The sequence below is a fragment of the Pan paniscus genome, chromosome 16 (assembly GCF_029289425.2).
Source record: "Pan paniscus chromosome 16, NHGRI_mPanPan1-v2.0_pri, whole genome shotgun sequence".
NCBI classification, from domain to species: domain Eukaryota; kingdom Metazoa; phylum Chordata; class Mammalia; order Primates; family Hominidae; genus Pan; species Pan paniscus.
In genome coordinates, this window is record NC_073265.2 from 61,184,454 (window position 1) to 61,204,159 (window position 19,706).

The 19,706-nt window shown below is 36.1% G+C and overlaps 1 protein-coding gene across 8 annotated transcripts in view; it reads right to left on the reverse strand.

Annotated features, from left to right (window-relative positions):
• MYO9A (myosin IXA) overlaps positions 1–19,706 on the reverse strand; it is a 298,032-nt gene that overhangs the window by 99,031 nt on the left and 179,295 nt on the right. For all 8 annotated transcript variants that reach the window (XM_008971877.4, XM_034939060.3, XM_008971875.4 and 5 more), the window contains 3 exons: positions 17,286–17,361; positions 13,786–13,929; positions 12,130–12,169 (listed from right to left, as the gene is read on the reverse strand). In XM_008971877.4, the coding sequence (XP_008970125.3) occupies positions 12,130–12,169; positions 13,786–13,929; positions 17,286–17,361 (260 nt within the window). The remainder of the gene's footprint in view (positions 1–12,129; positions 12,170–13,785; positions 13,930–17,285; positions 17,362–19,706) is intronic.

A 19,706-nucleotide genomic window follows, 5' to 3' on the forward strand; every position in this document is an offset into this window, starting at 1 on the left:
CATGTTAGAAAAGTAGATCTAATACAGGTGACAGTTTCAAGTTAGGAGGGAATAAATTCCAACAAGAAAAATGGGAAAGTATTACCAAAACAGAGCTATCATCTTGTGGAAGGACGAACTTGAGTTCATGAAAGCTGCCTCTGCATTTCAAGTGGATGCTTGTCTGAAGCAAACTAGGCTAACTTGTTATCCAAAAGGGAAGAGCTGTGTGTCATCTCAGAGTCATAGTTGTACAAACTAAGTGCTGACTGTGGCTCCTGTCAAGAAGTTTGATGGAAAGGCTCCCTGTAATAACAAGGATCTCAGATCATTTTGACTTATCCTGCAAAACCCAACCTAGATGTCATCCCTTCCACCACTCCTTCTCCCGCACTCCATCCCTACCTAACTCATCCCTACTTCTTAAATAGAGAACTTAGTCTGAGACGAAATTAGTGAGTTGAGGATATTTGGCCTCCTACTATATACTCAAAAAATTCCTCAGGATAGTGATATATCTTATCTAGCATAGACTGTGTAAACAGGAGATATTTTTAATAAAAAGTTGAAATGAATTAAAAGTAGTAAGAAGTTTAAAAGATATATATTCAATAAGTAAAAAGGTCAAAAAGTTAGTATGAGTCTAAATTCCTTTCCCTCAATGATCTTTTTTCCAATAGCTTTACTGAAACAAAATAAGCTGCACGTATTTAATGTATACACTATAAGTTATGACATATTTATATAGCTATGAAGCCATCACCACAATCATGATAATGAACATATCTATAGCCCCTAATGCTTTCTTTGTTCCTTCTCCCACTTTGCAAGTCCTCTCTTTTCCCTAAACACTGCATGCTGCTTCCTGGCAATCTTTTTCTACTTTTTTTTTTATTTTTTGAGCATGGAGTCTCACTCTGTCGTCCAAGCTGGAGTGCAGTGGCGCGATCCTGGCTCACCGCAACCTCCGCCTCCCAGGTTCAAGCAATTCTCCTGCCTCAGCCTCCTGAGTAGTTGAGACTACAGGCACGTGCCACCACGCCCAGCTAATTTTTTGTATTTTTAGTAGACACAGGGTTTCACCATGTTGCCCAGGCTGGTCTCGAACTCCTGAGCTCAGGCAATCTGCCTACCTTGGCCTCCCACAGTGCTGGGATTACAGGCGTGAGCCACCGCACCCGGCCTCTGGCAATCTTTAATCTACTTTAGGTCACTGTATATTTTTGGTTTTTCATCTTTTTTAAAATGATGAATAATAATTGTATATATTTATGGGGCACAATGTGATATTATGACACATGTATACATTGAGTAGTGATTAAATCAGGCTAAATAAAATATCTCACATACTTATTTCTTTGCGGTGAGATCACTTGAAATTTACTTGTACAGCAACTTTGAAATATATAATACATTATTATGAACCATATTCAACTTGCTACACAAAAGATCACTAGAACCTGTCTAACTGAAACATTATCCTTTGACCAGTGTTGTCCCTTTCCCTTCCCACCCTTATACCCCAAACCTTTGGGAATCAAAACTCTATTATATACTGCTATGAGTTTGGCTTTTTGTTGTTGTTATGGTTAAAAGAAACCTTTTATTTAAAAACAGTATGACATTTTAATTTTAATTAGCATTCATTAAGTAGCCAGTTTTTAATTCCTGGGGAGCAAATATGTACAAATATCAAGCACTATATAATTGATAATTACTAATGTAGTTAACATTAGGTAATTTAGTGTCTTCCTCCTTTCCAATTTCTAAGCCTTTTATTTCTTTCTCTTGCTTACTTGCTCTGGCTAGGACTTCCAGTACTATGTTGAATAGAGAAAGTGGTGAAAGCGGGCATCCTTGTCTTATTCTAGATCACAGAAGAAAAGCTTTCCATTTTTCCTTGTTTAGTATGCTGTCTGTGAGTCTGTCATGTGGTCTTTATTATGTTGAGGTACATCTGTTCTGTCTATATCATGAGAGTTTTTATCATGAATGAGTGTTGAATTTTGTCAGATGCTTTATCTGTGTCTATTGAAATAACTGTATAATTTTTTCCCTTAATTCTGTTAATGTATCACATTTACCGATTTGCATATGTTAAACCATTCTTGCAACCCTGGGATGAATCCCACTTAGTCATGATGTTATCTTTTTAATGTGCTATTGAATTTAGTTTCCTAGTAGTTTGTTGAGGATTTATGCATCCATGTTCAATCAGAGACACTGTCCTACAATTTTCTTTTTTGTTGTGTTCTTGTCTGGTTTTCTTATCAAGGCCTTGAAAATAAGTTTGGAAGAATTCTCTCCTCTCCATTTTCCTGAAATAGTTTTAAAAGGACTGAGACTCATTCTTCTTCAAATGTTTGGTAGAATTGAGCAGTAAAGCTGTCATGTAATGGACTTTTCTTCGATGGGAGACTTTTTATTGATTTGAACTCAGAGTTGTTACTGGTTTCTTCAGATTTTCTATTCATGATTCAATTTTGGTAGGTTGTATGTGACTAGGAATTTACCCATTTCTTCTAGGTTTTCCAAATAGTTGCCTTATAGTTGTTAGTAATAGGCTCTTATGATCCCTTATATTTCTGTAATATCAGTCATAATGTCACCTTTTCACATCTCTGAATTTATTTGAATCTTTTCCTTTTAAAATTTTGTCTAGCTAGAAATTTGTCGATTTTTATCTTTTCAAAACACTAACTCTTAATTTCATTAACGTTTTGTATTTTTAAGCCTCTATTTCACTTATTTCTGCTATGATCTTTATCATTTCTCTTCTTCTATTAACTTAAGGTTTATTTTGTTCTCATTTTTCCTAGTTCCTTGAGGAATAATGTTATTGGTGGTTTACTGGAGATCTTTCTCACTTACTAACGTAGACAATTATTGCTATAAACTTCCCCATTAGAACTGCTTTTGCTGTAGACCATAGGTTTTAGTACATTGCATTTGCATTCTCATTTCTTCAAATTTTTTTTAATTTCCCTTTTAGTATCTCCTTTGACTCATTTGTAGTTCAGAAGCATGTTGTTTAAAAACTATTTGCATATAGTTTCTAAAGAACCTATTATTGATTTCTAGTTTAATCCCTTGTCACAAAAGATACTCCCCAACTTGAAATTTTATTATTATTATTATTATTATTACTATTTTTGAGATGGAGTCTCGCTCTGTCACCCAGGTTGGAGCCCAGTGGCGTGATCTCGGCTCACTGCAAGCTCCACCTCCCAGGTTCAAGCCATTCTCCTGCCTCAGCCTCCTGAGTAGCTGGGAATACAGGCGCCTGCCACCATGCCTGGCTAATTTTTTTGTATTTTTAATAGAGACAGGGTTTTACCGTGTTAGCCAGGAGGGTCTCAATCTCCTGATCTCGTGATCTGCCCACCTTGGCCTCCCAAAGTGCTGGGATTACAGGTGTGAGCCAACGCCCCCGGCTCCCAATTTGAAATTTTTTTAACTTATTGAGACTTGTTTTGTGGCCCAACACATGACATATCTTAAAGAAAGGTCCATGTGCTAACGAAAAAAATGTGGGCCAGGCGTGGTGGCTCACTCCTGTAATCCCAGCACTTTGAGAGGCCAAGATGGGTGGATCACCTGAGGTCAGGAATTCGTGACCAGCCTGACCAACATGGTGAAACCCCATCTCTACTAACTACAAAAAAGTAGCCGGGTGTGGTGACACATGCCTGTAACCCCAGCTATTTGGGAGGTTGAGGCAGGAGAATCGCTTGAACTCGGGAGGTGGAGATTGCAGCAAGCCGAGATCGTGTCACTGCACTCCAGTCTAGGTGAAGAATGAAACTTAGTCTCAAAAAAAAAAGAAAAAAAGAAAAAGAAAAAAATGTGTATTCGACAACTGCTGGGCAGAATGTTTTGTAAATGTCTGTTAGGTTCATATATCTTGAGTGCAGTTTAACTCTATCATTCCTCGCTGATTTTCTGTCTGGTTGTCCTATCCATTGCTGAAAGTGGAGTGTTGATGTCCCCTATAATTACAGTATTGCTATCTCTCTCTCCCTTTAGGGCTAATAATATTTCCTTCACATATATACATGTGTATATATACACATATATACACGTATATATACATATACGTATATATACACATATATACACGTATATATACATATACGTATATATACACATATATACACGTATACATACATATACGTATATACACACATATATACACGTATATATACACATACGTATATATACATATACGTGTACACGTATATGTATATACGTATATACGTATATGTACATATATACTTACATGTATATATACGTATATACGTGTATATGGATATATACGTATATACGTGTATATGGATATATACGTATATACGTGTATATGGATATATACGTATATACGTGTATATACGTATCTATATATAACCTTTCTTCCTCTCTTACTATTTATCTGTCTGTTTTGGTGGTTTTCTGGAGAGTTAAGCTTTAATTCTTTTCTCTTTCTTATTTATGTATCTGCTGTCGTTTTGTTCTTTCAGGTTACTATGGGGCTTACATTTTAAAATCTTGTATTTATAATGGACTATTTTAAACAGATAACAACTTTGCATACAAATACGCTAGACTTTTATCCCCATCCCCCCACAATTTATAACTTGCTGCCTTAATTTACATCTTTTTAAAATCATGTGTTACTTAACATTTAATTGTAGCTATAGACATCACTTACCATTTTGAGTTATAACCATCATACTAGAGATTTAAAAGACTATATGCCACCATTATATTAATAATATATTCTGAGTTTGAAAGTGAAATTACCTCTAACGGTTCTAAATTGGATTCTGAATTGACTTCTACCAGTGAGTTTTATTCTTTTGCATATTTTTATCATGGTAGTTATCTTACCATATTTCTTGTGTCCCCATATTGACCTGTGCCATTAGGTGAAACAGCTGCCTCTTCCAATTTTATGGGGTTACTTTCTTAAGAAGACATTTTCTGTAGATGGATCCTAAGGTGGTAAATGGGTAGGGTGCTTTAGCTTTGGTTCTAGGTAGGTGCAGCAGTGTAGTCTCTGTGTAATTTCTTTACCTGTAGTCAACATCCGATGTTACTGCCTCAGTGACTTAGGCTACGGGTGTTTACAAAGTTGGTGTGCTTTTCCAGTACTATGTTGGTGCCACCAAGCAAGCCAGTCCTCTGGTCCTGGGGGACATGCGCAAGGCATGAGTGACAGTTCCAAGCCATGCACCGTGGTATATGCCTATAATCCCAGCAACTTGGGAGGCTGAGGTTGGAGGATCACTTGAACTGAGGAGTTCAAGTCCAGACAGGGCAACATAATGAGACCCTGCATGTTTTTGTTTGTTTTAAAGTGCAGTGGGCCAGACACAGTGGTTCACACCTGTAACCCCAGCACTTTGGGAGGCCGAGGCAGAAAGACTGCTTGAGGTCAGAAGTTCAAGACAAGTTCAGGCAATAGAGTGAGATCCCGTCTACCAAAAATAGAAAAATTAGCCGGGCATGGTGGTACATGCCTATATTTCCAGCTACTTGGGAGGCTAAGACAGGAGAACTGATTGAGCTTGGGAGGTAGAGGCTGCAGTGAGCCACGATCGTACCACTGTACTCCAGCCTGGGTGACAGTGTGGCTGTGGGTAAAGCCGCCACACAAGCTATCTTGATGCCAAGGGTGTATGTCCAAAGCATGGTTGTTCCAGCAAATGAAAAGGCAGTGTCACCAGGAGCAGAGCTACCAGACAGCCTGGCCCTCAGACCCTGCAGGGTACACATGCAAAGCATAGTGGTTCTGTAGGTTTCAGAGGTGGCATCATTGGATACACACCAGTCCACTGGCTCTGGAAGGCACACACAAAATGCACCAGTTCAGCCAGTTGTAGGGACAGCGTCATCAGGGGTGGGGATGCTGGGTGGGCTGGTCCTCAGGACCTGGGTAAGAGTACAAATCCACTCATCATGGGGGTGGCATTGGCAAGAGTGGGGCCACCAAGTGGGCCCATCCTCAGGCCCTCGGGGAGGGCACAAATCCAATGATCACAGGAGCTGCACTGCCAGGGGTGGGGCTGCCAGGTAGGCTGATCCTCAGGCCCTAAGACATTTCTTTGGCAAAATGTCTTTTGGCTATTTTTAAATTAAATTATTTGCTTTTTTGCTATTAAGTTGTTTGGACTGCTTATATATTCTAGACATTAACCCACTGCCATATGCATAGTCTGCAAATATTTTCTCCCATTTACAGTTTGTCTCATCATTCTGTTGATTAGTTCCTTTGCTGTGCAGAAGCTTTTGAGTTTGATGCAATCCCATTTGTCTATTACTGCTTTCGTTATCTGTGTTTTGGGGGTCATAGTCAAGAAATCAACAGCCAGACCAATGTCATAGAGTTTTCCCCGTATGTTTTATTCTACAATTGTCCCTCAATATCCATGGGGATTGGTTCCAGAACCACGCTGAGATAACAAAATATGTACATACTCAAATCCCATGGCCAGCCCTGCAGAACCCACAGGTACAAAAAGTTGGTCCTCCATAAGGGTGGATTTTACATCTCACAAATACCATATTTTGATCCACATTTGGTCGCAGATGTAGATCCCCCTGATATGGATGACTGTATTTTTTTTTTTAAACCCATGTATAAGCGGACCTGCACAGCTCAAACCTGCGTTCAAGTTTAAGTTTCAGGTCTTATATTTAAGTCTTTAACCTACTTGGTTGGATTTTTTATGTGGGGTGAGATATGGTCCCAATTTCATTCTTCTACATGTGGATATCCAGTTTTCCCAACATCATTTATTGAAGAGACTATACTTTACTCATGTGTGTACTTGGCACCTTTGTTTAAAGTCAACTAACCATAAATGTACGGGTTTACTTCTGAGCTTTTAATACTTTTCCATTGGTTAATGTATATTTTCTTCTGCCAGCTCCATGCTGTTTTGATTACAATACCTTTCTAATATATTTTTAAATCAGGTAGTGTGAGCCTCCAGCTTTGTTCTTTTTGTTCAAGATTGCTTTGGCTATTTGGGGTTTTTTGTGTATTCATATGAATTTCAGGATTTTTTTTATTTCTGTGAAAAATGAAAATGGAATGTTATAGGGATTGCACTGAATCAGTGAATCACTCTGGGCAATATGGAGATTTTAACAATAATTTTTCCAACCCACTAACACAGGATATCATTTTTCATTTGTGTTGTCTTCAATTTCTTTCATCAATGTTTTATGATTTTTTTGTATACAGATTTTTAACCTCTTTGGTTGAATTTACTATAAAATAGTTTATATTTTTTGATGCTATTGTAAATGGGATGGTTTCCTTAATTTCTTTTTCAGATAGTTCATTTTTAGTTTATAAAATGCTACTGATTTTTAAGCTGGGTGCAGTGGCTCATGACTGTAATTCTAGTACTTTAGGAGGCCAAAGCAGGAAAATCATTTGAGGATAAGACTTTAAGACCAGCCTGGGCAACACAGAGAAAGAAGATTCCATCTCTACCAGAAAAAAAAAAAAAAATTAATAGCCAGATGTGGTAGCATGCACCTGCAGTCCTAGCTACTGAGGAGGCTGAGGTGGAAGGATTGCTTGAACCCATGAGTTCAAGGTACAGTGAGCTACAATCATGCCACTGCACTTCAGCCTGAGTGGCAGAGTGATACACTGTCTCTATTAAAAAAAAAAAAAAAGCAAGAAACACTGCTGATTTTTGTATGTTGACTTTGTATCCTGAAACATTACTGAAGTACATTACGGAATTTATATATCAGTTCTAACAGCTTTTTAGTGGGGTCTTGAGGATTTTCTATATAACGTTATGTTGTTGACAACCACAATATCACTTCTTCCTTTTGAATCTGGATGCCTTTTATTTCTTTTTATTACCTAATTTCTGTGGCTAACAATTCCAGTAATACACTGAATTGAAGTGTAACAGAAGTGGTGACAGTGGGCATCCTTTTCTTGTTCCTGATCCTAAGAGTAAAGCTTTCAACTTTTCACCAATGAGTATAATGTCAGCTGTGGGCTTGTCACATATTGCCTAATTATATTGAGGAACAGTCCTTCTATACCTAATTCGTTGAGCTTTTATCATGAAAGGTTGAATTTTGTCAAATTCTTTTTCTGCATGTGTTGAAATGACAGTATGGTTTTTGCTATTCACTGTGTTAATATGATAAATCACATTTATTGATTTGCATATATTGAACCATTCTTGTATCGCAAGAATAAACCCCAACTGATCATGGTAAATGATCCTTTCAATGTCGTATTGAATATGGTGTAGTAGCATTTTGATGAAGATATCTGCACTATTTACAATAGCAAAGACTACTGTGAATAGTGCTGCAATGAATGTACAGGTGCATGTGTTTTTGGTAGAACAATTTATTTTCCTTTGAGCATGCACCCAGTCATGGGACTGCTGGGTTGAATGGGAGTTCAACTCTTAGTTCTTTGTGAAATCTCCAAACTTCTCCATAGTAGCTGAACTAATTTTCTTGTAGTACTTTTGTATGGCTTTGCTATCAGGGTAATGCTGGCCTTATAAAATGAGTTTGAGGTATTCTCTCCAGTTCAATTTTTTGAAAGAGTTTGAATAGGACTGGTATTCATTTTTCTTTAAATGTTTGGTAGTGTTGCATCATGAAACTATCTGGTCCTGGGCTAATCTTTTATGAAAGAATTTCTATTGCTGGCCAGGCATGGTGGCTCAATGCCTGTAATGTCCTGAAGAATGTCCTATGTATGCTTCAGATGAATGTGTATTCTGCTGCTGTTGACTGAAATGTTCTGTATATGTCTATTAAATGCATTTGGTCCACTGTTTTCTTCAAATCCATTGTTTCCTTATTGATTTTTGGTGTGGATGGTCTGTTCATTGTTGAAAGTGGGGTACTGAAATCCCCTAGGATTACTGTATTGTAGTTTATCTCTCTCTTCAGATGTCTCAATATTTGCTTTATGCTTTTAGATGCTACAATGTTGGGTGCATATATATTTAAAATTGTTACATCCTTTTGATGACCATACCCCTTTTTATTATTATATATTGACCTTCTTTATCTCATCTACAGTTTTTGACTTTATTTTGTCTGTTATAAGGATAACTACTGTTGCTCTCTTTAGGTTTTCATTTGCATGGGATACTTTTTTCCATCCCTTAATGTTCATTCTCTGTACATCGTTAAAGCTAAAGTGAGTCTCTTGCAGGTAGCATATAGATGAGTCTCTCTTTTTTTAATGCATTCAGGCACTCTGTGGCTTTTAATTGGAGAATTTAATCCATTTACATTCAAACCAGTTATTGATAGGTAAAGATTTACTAGTGCCACTTTGTTCATTATTTTATCATTTTGTAGAGCCTTTCTTCCAATAATTCTGTCTTCCCTTTGTGGTTTGATGGTTTTCTATAGCAGTATGACTTCCATTCTTTTATCTTTTGTGTATCCACTAAAGGTGGTCACCTTGAGGCTTACATAAAAAGCCAGTCATATACTTACAACTGGCTATTTTATGCTTACAAAAACTAAACTTTCATTGCATGCATAAACCCTACACTTTTACTCACCCTTCATGTTTTATCTTTTTGATGTTACATTTTATATCTTTTTATAATTTGTGTCCCTTCACAAACTATTGTAGCTGCCATTGTTTCAACAGTTTTGTATTTCAACCTTTATACTAGAGATATCATTGATTTACACACTGGCATCACATAATTAAAATGTTTGAATTAGACAGTGTACTTACTTTTATCAGTGAGTTTTCTGCTTTCATGTTCTCATGGTACTAATTATCATTGTCCTTTAGCTTGAAGAACTTTCTTTAGAGAACTCTCAAGAAAGAAGTTCAAGAAAGTAGAACTCTACTTGTAAGTCAGGTCTAGCAGTGCTGAATTCCCTTAGCCATCATTTGTCTGAGAAAGTTGTTATCTCCTTTTCATTTTTGAAAGACAAACTTGCTGGGCATAGTACTATGGTTGGCAGGTCTTTTTTCTCAGAGGATTTTGAATCCCACTAACTGGCATGCAAGGTTTCTCATGAAAAATCTGATGATAGTCTTGTGGGGGACCCTTGTATTTAACATGTTGCTTTTTCATTGTTGCTTTTTAAAAAATACTCTGTCTTTAACTTTTGACAAATTGATTATAACATGTCTTAATAAGGATCTCTTTGGATGGATAGTATTCGGTGTCCTTTGAATTTTCTAGATCTGGAGTTCTATTTCCCCAGGCTTGAGTAGTTTTCTGCCTTTACATCTTTGAAAGTGTTTTCTCTCACTTTTTCTTTCTTCTCCTTCAGGTATTTTTTGAATTTATCTTGTTCCTCTATTTGGAACATACTTCCCCATTTCTTCATTTGCCTTTACCCTCTGTGTTGTTTTCTGCACATTAGATAACCTAATAGCTTCTCCCAATCCTGTTTAGTGTAGAAGAACCTAACCAGTCAGTCTGGCCAGAAATTCTAGGGTACCTCTCAAACCTTTGTGTTTGTCCAAACTGCTGCCTTTGTTTTTTGTTGTCTCCAGGAAATTAGGATGTGCCAAGTTCCGTTAGTACCTCAAAACATTTGAGAGAGAAGTCATTCCCCCTAGACACAGCTAAAAAGGTTGAAGTGTTAAGTGTGTTCCAGTTCCTTCTATCCTCGTGGTGAAGCTGACAGTAGGATTCTCTCTGCACTACGCTGAAGAGAGGAATTCTAGCAAACGCCTATATTTTAGATCAGACTGCATTATCTCATCTTGGGGGAAGAAAGTGGGCCCACTGAATGCCCATTTATTTGTTTTCAGTGGTCTAGAGACTCAGAAATTCAGTGTCCCATCAATTCCCAGAACTATAAGGTTAAGGAGGCCATCCCTTGGGAGGGAGCAGTGGCAGCTGTGATCAATCCATTAATAAACTCCTTCCAAGGATAATCTACAGAGATAATCTGCTCTAGCTTTATTGCTGGAGCAAGCCAGATGAAAAAACTCAGGAAACGCTGGAACTCACAGTCAGTATCCCAGGGTTCTGCTGTTTCTTTGCCCATTGGCTACTAGATGCAGCCTAGAGAGAAGCCCAATCCTCAAACAACGGCTAGAGAAGTATACAGACAAACCCCTTCCAGAAATTAACTGGGGAGTGTGCTTTTTAACTGCATATCTGCATTGATCCAGGGGGCTGTAGTCCCTGGAAATGTCTGTGTGTTTAAAACCACCTCTTTGTTCTCTGTCACTGCAATTCATATTTTCTAAGATTTATATACAGTATCTACTATTGCATGTAATTATTTTGAGATTCATTCACGCTGTTACACGCATCAAGTTTATTAATTTTTATTGGTGAGTTAAGTATTCAATTATATGGATATACCACAGTGTGTTTATCCATATTTCTGTTGATGAAAGTCTGAGTTGCTTCGAGTTTTTTGCTATTACAAATAAAGCTGCTATACACATTAATAAAACAAACAAAGCAAAATGAAACAACAACCCCTGCAAAAAAATAAAAAAATAAAAAAAAAACCAGAGCTATATTAACAGAGGGGCAAGTACTGCTCACCAAATCCTGCCCACTATTTATATATGGTTTACATGGGTTAAAATAATAATATTTTATGGCATGTGAAAAATTATATAAAATTCAATTTTCAGTGTCCATTAACAAAGTTTTATTGGAATGCAAATTATAGCTGCATTTCTGCTACAACAGCAGAGCCAACTAGTTATATCAGAAACCATGAGCCTGAAAAGACAATGTCCCTTTATAGAAAAACCTGGCAAACATTTATTATAGATAATTGGATTAGGTGAGCACTAATCAGAAATTATTTTAAAATCAGGTACCATTCAGAATTTGACCTTAACTTGGCTCAAGGAGAAATGAAAAGACCTTACATAAAGAGGCAATAACTAAACAACATTTATATTCAGGAGCTATTAAAACGCTAGAAAATGGTATATATCACAAATAAATATTTACCTGAACCATTAGGCTTAGCCATTTCATAACAGTGTTATTTCTAAAATGGATTCAACTAAGTGCACGATCACTATCTTGGATACAAATAAGGTTATTTCTTGTTTTTTGATGTATGAAGATTGTATGAGTAATAAAAAATAATTGTGTAGCAGAATACCAATACAAAAAAAGTTTTCATAGTACTCACCTTTGGAAGGGCAGGCTTGGATTTGAAATTTTTGTTTCTCCTATGGAGATAAATCATTCATTAAAAAAAGCTACTGTATAAAAACAAAAACAAAAGCTACTGTAGAGAAGAAAGATTTCAAGGTCTCTCCTAAAACAACAGATTATATACCCATTACCAAGACTGTAGGTTCTTTATATGAAAACACTATCTGATTCAGCCAAGCAGGCACCTTGGGAAGGAAGAATAAACAAGGAAGATACCTGCCTTGTTATATAAGTATAAATAGATTTACACCTGATGATTAGTAACACTGTGTTGTACATTCTAAGCTACAGGTTCATTTTCTTCAGTTGTTAGTAGTTTCTTGTACCTACAGAAGACTTACTTCTATCATATCAAAACTAAATGAGATGTCTAAGTTTCATAAATTTAAAAAAAACGTACTTATCACCAAAACGTAATCTTCCATTTTTGGTAATTAAAAATTCTATTCCACTCATTTTTTTCCTTATTCAAACCTCAATACCATACTTAAATCAAGTCTTTTTAATTTATTTTTAGCCGTTTTTATGGCCACAGAAAAGAAGGAATAAAGTCCAACGCTTATGAATATGGGCTGGGAAGTTAGAAAGACCTGGACAACAATCTATGGTCTACCATCTATTAAGGTATGATTTTAACCTCTTTAACTTTTCATTATGTAATAATGTAAAACAGGGAGGACAATACTACCTATAACTTAAAAGTTGTTGTGAGGATTAAATGAGTTAATGTATATCTCTGGGCTAGAGCAAGACCTACATAAATAGAACCTACTAATATTATTAAGCAGTGATTCAGACAAGGATTATGGAATCCAATTCAGTCACACCTCTAGCTAGCGGTCAAACGATATGCTTGGGAAATATCTAAAACATGTTAATGCTAATAACTAATAACTTTTTTTCCTTTTTTTTTTTTTTTCTCAGAGACAGGATGTTAATCGGTTGCCCAGGCTGAAGTGCAATGGCAAGATCATGACTCATTGCAGCCTCAACTTCCTTGGCTCAACTGATCCTCCTACCTCAGTCTCCTGAGTAGCTGGAACTACATGCATGGAACCACACCTGGCTAATTTTTTTTCTTTTCTTTTCTTTTTTTTGGAGAGATGGGGTCTCTATGAAGCATGGTAGAGAATGGTTATAGCTATGTCTTCAAACCAACTCTATAATCAGTTAATGAGAAATGGAAAGCTTGGATAAGTGTTGTATATCACTCAACCATTCACCATTTATAGATTTTCTTGCCTAATTTGTTAAGATTGCTAGAATTAATGGATAATTATAGTAAAAATTGGGAATCCTAAAAGGAGCTAACAGTTTTTTCTTTCTCTGAAGGTAGGGCCTGTCTAAACAATAAGACCTTTATTATCATCTCCATAACAAATATACTCAGTCATGATTCTCCTGGTAATATGGGGGAGAAAAATCAACAAAAACACAAGCTTTTTAACACATGAGATTCATGGCTGTAAACGCTACCTAAATAACTTTGAGTCTTGTTTCAGTCAAAATTCTTCCCATGAAAATAACATTTCACCATCTTCCTTCTTCATTTTTTTCTGCCAGAAATTTTAAACCAGACCAAAAAAAACAAACAAACAAAAAACAATTTACATTACTGATTAGTACTGACGTGAGAATTCCATGGGCTCTCTCCAGGAGTTTGCTGCTAGTTGAATTAGCAAATATTCCATCTTTATCAAGCAAGGAGGTGCCACTTGATAGTCTGCTCTGGCGAATCCCAGTTCTGCCATTCCAGGCAATATCAAATGTATCACTGTAAAAAATATAATTTGCTTTAGTTAATGAAGACATCTCTAATTAACACTTTACTGCTTAAATAAGTAAAATGAAACTTTAAATACTAAAGTTAAAATTTAGAAAAAAATGCTAAACCAACCAAAAAATGATTTCATCCAAATGACTGCCAATCAGTTGGGACTAACCGTTGTCTCATTCAGAACAAATTCCTATGAATTCCGTCATATTCACATACAAACGTGCATGTAGATGAGCATATCATGTAGCTGATATCTTTAAATATATTATCATTCAACAACTAGTAACTAATATAATGGATTATAGTATCTTCCCTCTTTGTTAGTTTAGAATTTTCAAATGCTACTATAGGAATTTGTCATCCTAATACACTATCCCATCCTATGGAATATCTAATTTCCTCCTGAAAGGTCTTATTCACACACACACACACACACACTCACTACTCACACACCCATTAAACTTACTAAGTCCTATGAGACTCTAAACATTGCAGATATAGCAATGAACAAAACATAACACTATCACAGTGATTGTAACATAATAATTAATGGAGGACTCACCAGGTAAAGTAGTAGTATCCAACAACAAATGAATGGATAAAGAAAATGTGGTATATACATACAATGGAATGCTATTCAGTCATTAAAAAAAGAATAAAATCCTATCATTTGGACAACATGGACAAACATAGAGTACATTATGTTAACTGAAATAAGCCAGACACAGAAAGACAAATACTGCATGACCCCACTCGTATGTGGAATCTAAATAAGCTGCTCTCACAGAAGTACTCAATAGAGCAGTGATTACCAGAGACTGGAAAAGGTAATGAGGTGGAGGGGTGCAGTAAGCAGAGAGGTTGGTCAATGGGTACGAAGTTACAGTAAGACAACAGGAATAAATTGTGGTCCTCTATTGCACAATGAAGTGATTATAGTTAACAATAAGGTATTGTATACCTGAAAACAGCTAGAAGACAGAATTTTGAAAGAGAAATGTTCCCACCACAAAAAAATGACACATATTTGAGATGACGAATATGGTAATTATTTTAATTTGATCATTACACAATGTATACAGGTATCAAAACATCACACTGTACCCGATAATAGGTATAATTATTATGAGTGAACTAAAAATTTTTTAAAAGAAGTATCAGGAGATAGCTACTTACAACAATTTCACATTTGTCCATATTTATAAATCTCAGCTTCCATTTGCTTAGAGCATTTATTCAAGATATATAAATGGCATGTAATCAATAAACCATTTAGAAACGCTTGTATTTTCATTATTTTGTGCTAAACCATTTTAAAAAAGTCAGTGAATCATCATCCCTAAGATCATGTGTCTTCCCAAATGGGAGAATCATACTGCACTTAAGATGGTTTGTGTGTGCACTTATATTTTTCTCATTTACAAAAATGAGTGGTACTCTGGCTTTAGAAAAAAAAAAAAAGAAAACAAAAGGAGAGAGAGAGGAGAGAGTGAGAGGAAGGAAGGAAGCAAGTGAGGGAAGAAGGAAAGCAGGAAGGAAGGAAAAACGAAGGGAGGGAGGGAGAGGGAGGAAAAAATGCAGTAGGAAAATACATTCCTGGTGAAGATACTGTGAAAAGTGTTGAAATGACAACATATTCTGCAGTAGGGACTGTGAGGAAAAAATTCTTTTAAAAAAAGAAAACAGAGGATTCAAAGCATTACATAAATTGAGTTGATAAAGCAGTGGCAGGGTTTGAGAGGATTGACTCCAATTCTGGAGTTGTACTGTGGATAAAAGGCTATCAAACAGCATTGGATGCTACAGGGAAATCTTTCCTGTAAGGAAGAGGCAACTGATGTGCAAATTTCATTGTCTTGTTTTAAGAAATTGCCATAGCCACTCCAATTTTCAGCATCCACCACCTTAAACAGTCAGCAGCCATCAACATCAAGGAAAGACCCTCTACCAGCAAAAAGATTATGACTCACTGAAGGCTCAGATGATTGTTATTTTTTTTAGCAACAAAGTATTTTTTAATTAAGGTGTGTATTTTTTAAACATAATACTATTGCACAATTGACAGACTACAGTATAGGGTAAACATAACTTTTATATGCACTGGGAAACCAAAAAATTTGTGTGATTTGTTTTACTGAGAATTCGTTTTATTGTGGTGGTCTGGAACTGAACCAGAAACCCATATAGATCACTTCAGGTATCCAAAATGGAAAGTACAAAGAAAGAAGCACAAACTAGAAATTAGGAAACTTAAAACCACTAAACTGCTTTGTGAAATGAGGCATATTGCGGTTTCTTTTTTATATAATCAAGAAAATTGGGTTCCCATCTGATAACCAGGGTGAGAATACTGCCAACAGATGAAACTGAAGGTACACAGGTCAAGGTTAACTATCTAACTTGTGTTCGGGTAAAATTTAACATGCAAATATGGTGGTAGATAGCATAGTTAGCCAAATACTACTGTTAAGAAAACAAAGGACATACAATATAAAGATAGCAAATAGCTTAATTTGTGGCATTCAAAGTGAATATATTTGTGGCTAGATACTTGGGCTGTGACAGATCTTGCATATGAAGTTAGTGAACCTAGACTTTTAAATAAGCAATAAAGAGTCATGAAAAAGTTACTGAGCAGACAAGTGCCAATTATGTATTAGAAAGACACAGTGACTCAATTGGAAAAAATGATCAATGAAGTTATACCTTCATTTTAATGACAGACCATCCTTATTACCACAGTATTAGGAAGCTCAATTTTTTGATGATGTTTAAAACATACAGAATACATTCTAGAAACAATGTTCTCCTCATACAAATTACAATCTTTATTAAATAGTATATATAAAAAACAAAGAGACTTTATGAACTCATAAAATTATTTATATTTGTTACTGTCAAATTGTTCTCAGGAATTCATCATTGAAAACAGTAAAAGGTAAGCTTTGGTAATCGCACTCACCCAAAAAAGGTATTGGATGGTTTGATGTAAATCAAACTATTCAATTATTACTTCCCAATAAGATTTCTCCACAGAAAGCAGCAGAATAACCCTTAAATTTTGTAAAAGACATAAAATGCAAGAAGGGTCTCAGCAATTAAAATATATGAGCTCATTTTAAGTTATTCTGAAGAAACTTTTTCAAAATTGTAAAGCCATTTTACCAGAAGCAACTGTAGACAAATCTTGTTAACTTTAACCTATTAATGTGTTATTACATCACTTATAAAGGATTCAAGAAATAAAAAAACAAGCCTGAATTACTTCAAACTTTTAAAGTCACAAAAATATCAATAAGAATGCTAGTTATTTCTTCTATACGTCCTTGAAAACATAAACCAAACACACTTACTGTTGGTTTTTTTCATTTAGCGCATTCATGCCCTGGAGATCAGAAAGAGGTGTTCTGGGATTTTTCCGGGTTATACCTAGCAAAATTTAAAAAACAGAAAATTTCAAATCAGTGCAAAGAAAAATGAAACGTGAAATAATTTTTCTAAAGACAAACGAAAATTTAATCACGAGTATTTGCTAAATATTTCAGAAATATCTAAATAATTACATGACCCAAGTCTCATAACTGTCATAGATCTTAGTTAACAATGAACCCAATTAGAAAATTTAATAATGAAATATGTTCTTCTTTCATTGAATCATTAACTTCAGAAAATACAAGGGTGACTGGACTGAAGGCCTAGAAGTGTACAAGTTCATTTTTATTTTTAGCTTCAGGGGGTACACATGAAGGTTTGTTACAAAGGTAAACTCATGTAATGGGGGTTTGTTGTGCAGATTATTTCACCCAGGTATTAAGCCCAGTACTCAATAGTTATTTTTTCTGCTCCTCTCCCTCCTCCCAACCTCCATCTTCAACTAGACCTCACTGTCTGTTGTTTCCTTCGTGTTCATAAGTTTTTATCATTTAGCTCCCACTTATAAGTGAGAATATGCAGTATTTGGTTTTCTGTTCCTGCATTTAGTTTGCTAAGGACAATAGCCTCCAGCTCCATCCATGTTCCCACAAAAGACATGATCTTGTTCTTTTTATGACTGCACAAATTCATTTCTTATTTTGATGCATCATTTTTTAGCCATACATTTCTGACATGTTCAGATAAATACAATGAGTATCAATGTATTGAGAATTAATGTTATAAATACAATGAATATAAAAGACAAATTGCTTCCTTAAGAATTACTAATATTTAAAAAATGTAATGTTCTTCAAATCATATGATAAACATGAAAGTTCTGTAAGCATAAGGCTATCAATTTTTATAACACACAAACATGTAATATATGTAAGATACACTGGAAAAAGGAAGTAAAAGTATCTCTATTCAAGATGACAATCTTGTAGGCAGAAAATCCTATGGAATAATTAAAAAAAAACTGATTTGACTAATAAACGAGTTCTGCAAAACTACAGGAAACAAATAAATATACAGTGGTGGCCAGGTGTAGTCACAGATGCCTGTAATCCCAGCACTTTGGGAGGCCAAGGCAGGCAGATCACTTGAGCTTTGTAGTTCAAGACAAGCTGGGCAACTTAGACTTCATCTATACTAAAAATAAAAAATACATGTAAGTGCTTATAAGAGTGCTTGGCACATAGTCAACACTATATCCACATGAAGTGATTGTTATCTTTCTGTATGAATGAGGGAAACTGAAAACCCACAGAAGACTCTTTGTGCTGTTTAAATCATGCAAATGGGCCAGGCACAGTGGCCCATGCTGGTAATCCCAACAGTTTGGGGGGCCAAGACAGGCAGATTACTTGAGCCCGAGAGTTCAGGACAAGCCTGGGCAACATGCTGAAACCCCACCTCTATAAAAAATACAAAAATTAGCTGAGTGTAGTGGCTCACACCTATAGTCCCAGCTTGAGAGTCTGATGTGGGAGAACTGCTTGGGCCCCAGAGGTCGAGGCTGCAGTGAGCTGAGGTCGTGCCACTGCATTCTAGCCTGGGTGACAGAGTGAGACCCTGTCTTGGAGCGGGGACGGGGTTGGGGGAGGAGGGGCGGAAATAGCAATAAATATTCTGAAATGAAATTTTTAAAAGTATAAAATGTCTACATTGAAAACTATAAAACATCATTAAAAGAAAATAAAGACTCAACTAAATGGAATGCTATCTATGTGCCTGAATTGGAAAATATAATATTGTTAAGATGTCAATGTTCCCCAAACTGACCTACAGATCAATGCATTTTCTATTAAAATTCCAGATAATTATTTTTGTAGAAATGAATGAGCCAATCCTAAAATTAACATGGAAATACAAGGGATCCACAAGAGCTGAAAACAATCTTGCAAACAATCTTCAAGGAGGATGGCTTGAGTCCAAGAGTTCAAGGCTACAGTGAGTTATGATTACGCCATCTCACCCCAGCCTGGATGACAGAGGAAGACTCCATCTCAAAGAAGAAGGAAGAAGAAAGAAGAGACAGAAGAAAGGAGGAGGGGGAGGAGGAGTAAATTTCTAGACAATAGATTAGGCAATGGTTACCATTTTTACATCAATTATTAAGTATTTTAAACATAAAAGTGGCCTAAAGAATAATATACTGAACACTTATGATGGATCACTCAGATTAAAAAATGAAGCCCTGTGTAGCTCACTCCCTGATCCCATTTAAAAATCATCAGATCTGGTCAGGTGCAGTGGCTCCCACCTGTAATCCCAGCACTTTGGGAGGCCAAGGTGGGCACATCACCTGAGGTCAGGAGTTCGAGGCCAGCCTGGCTAACACGGTAAAACCCCATCTC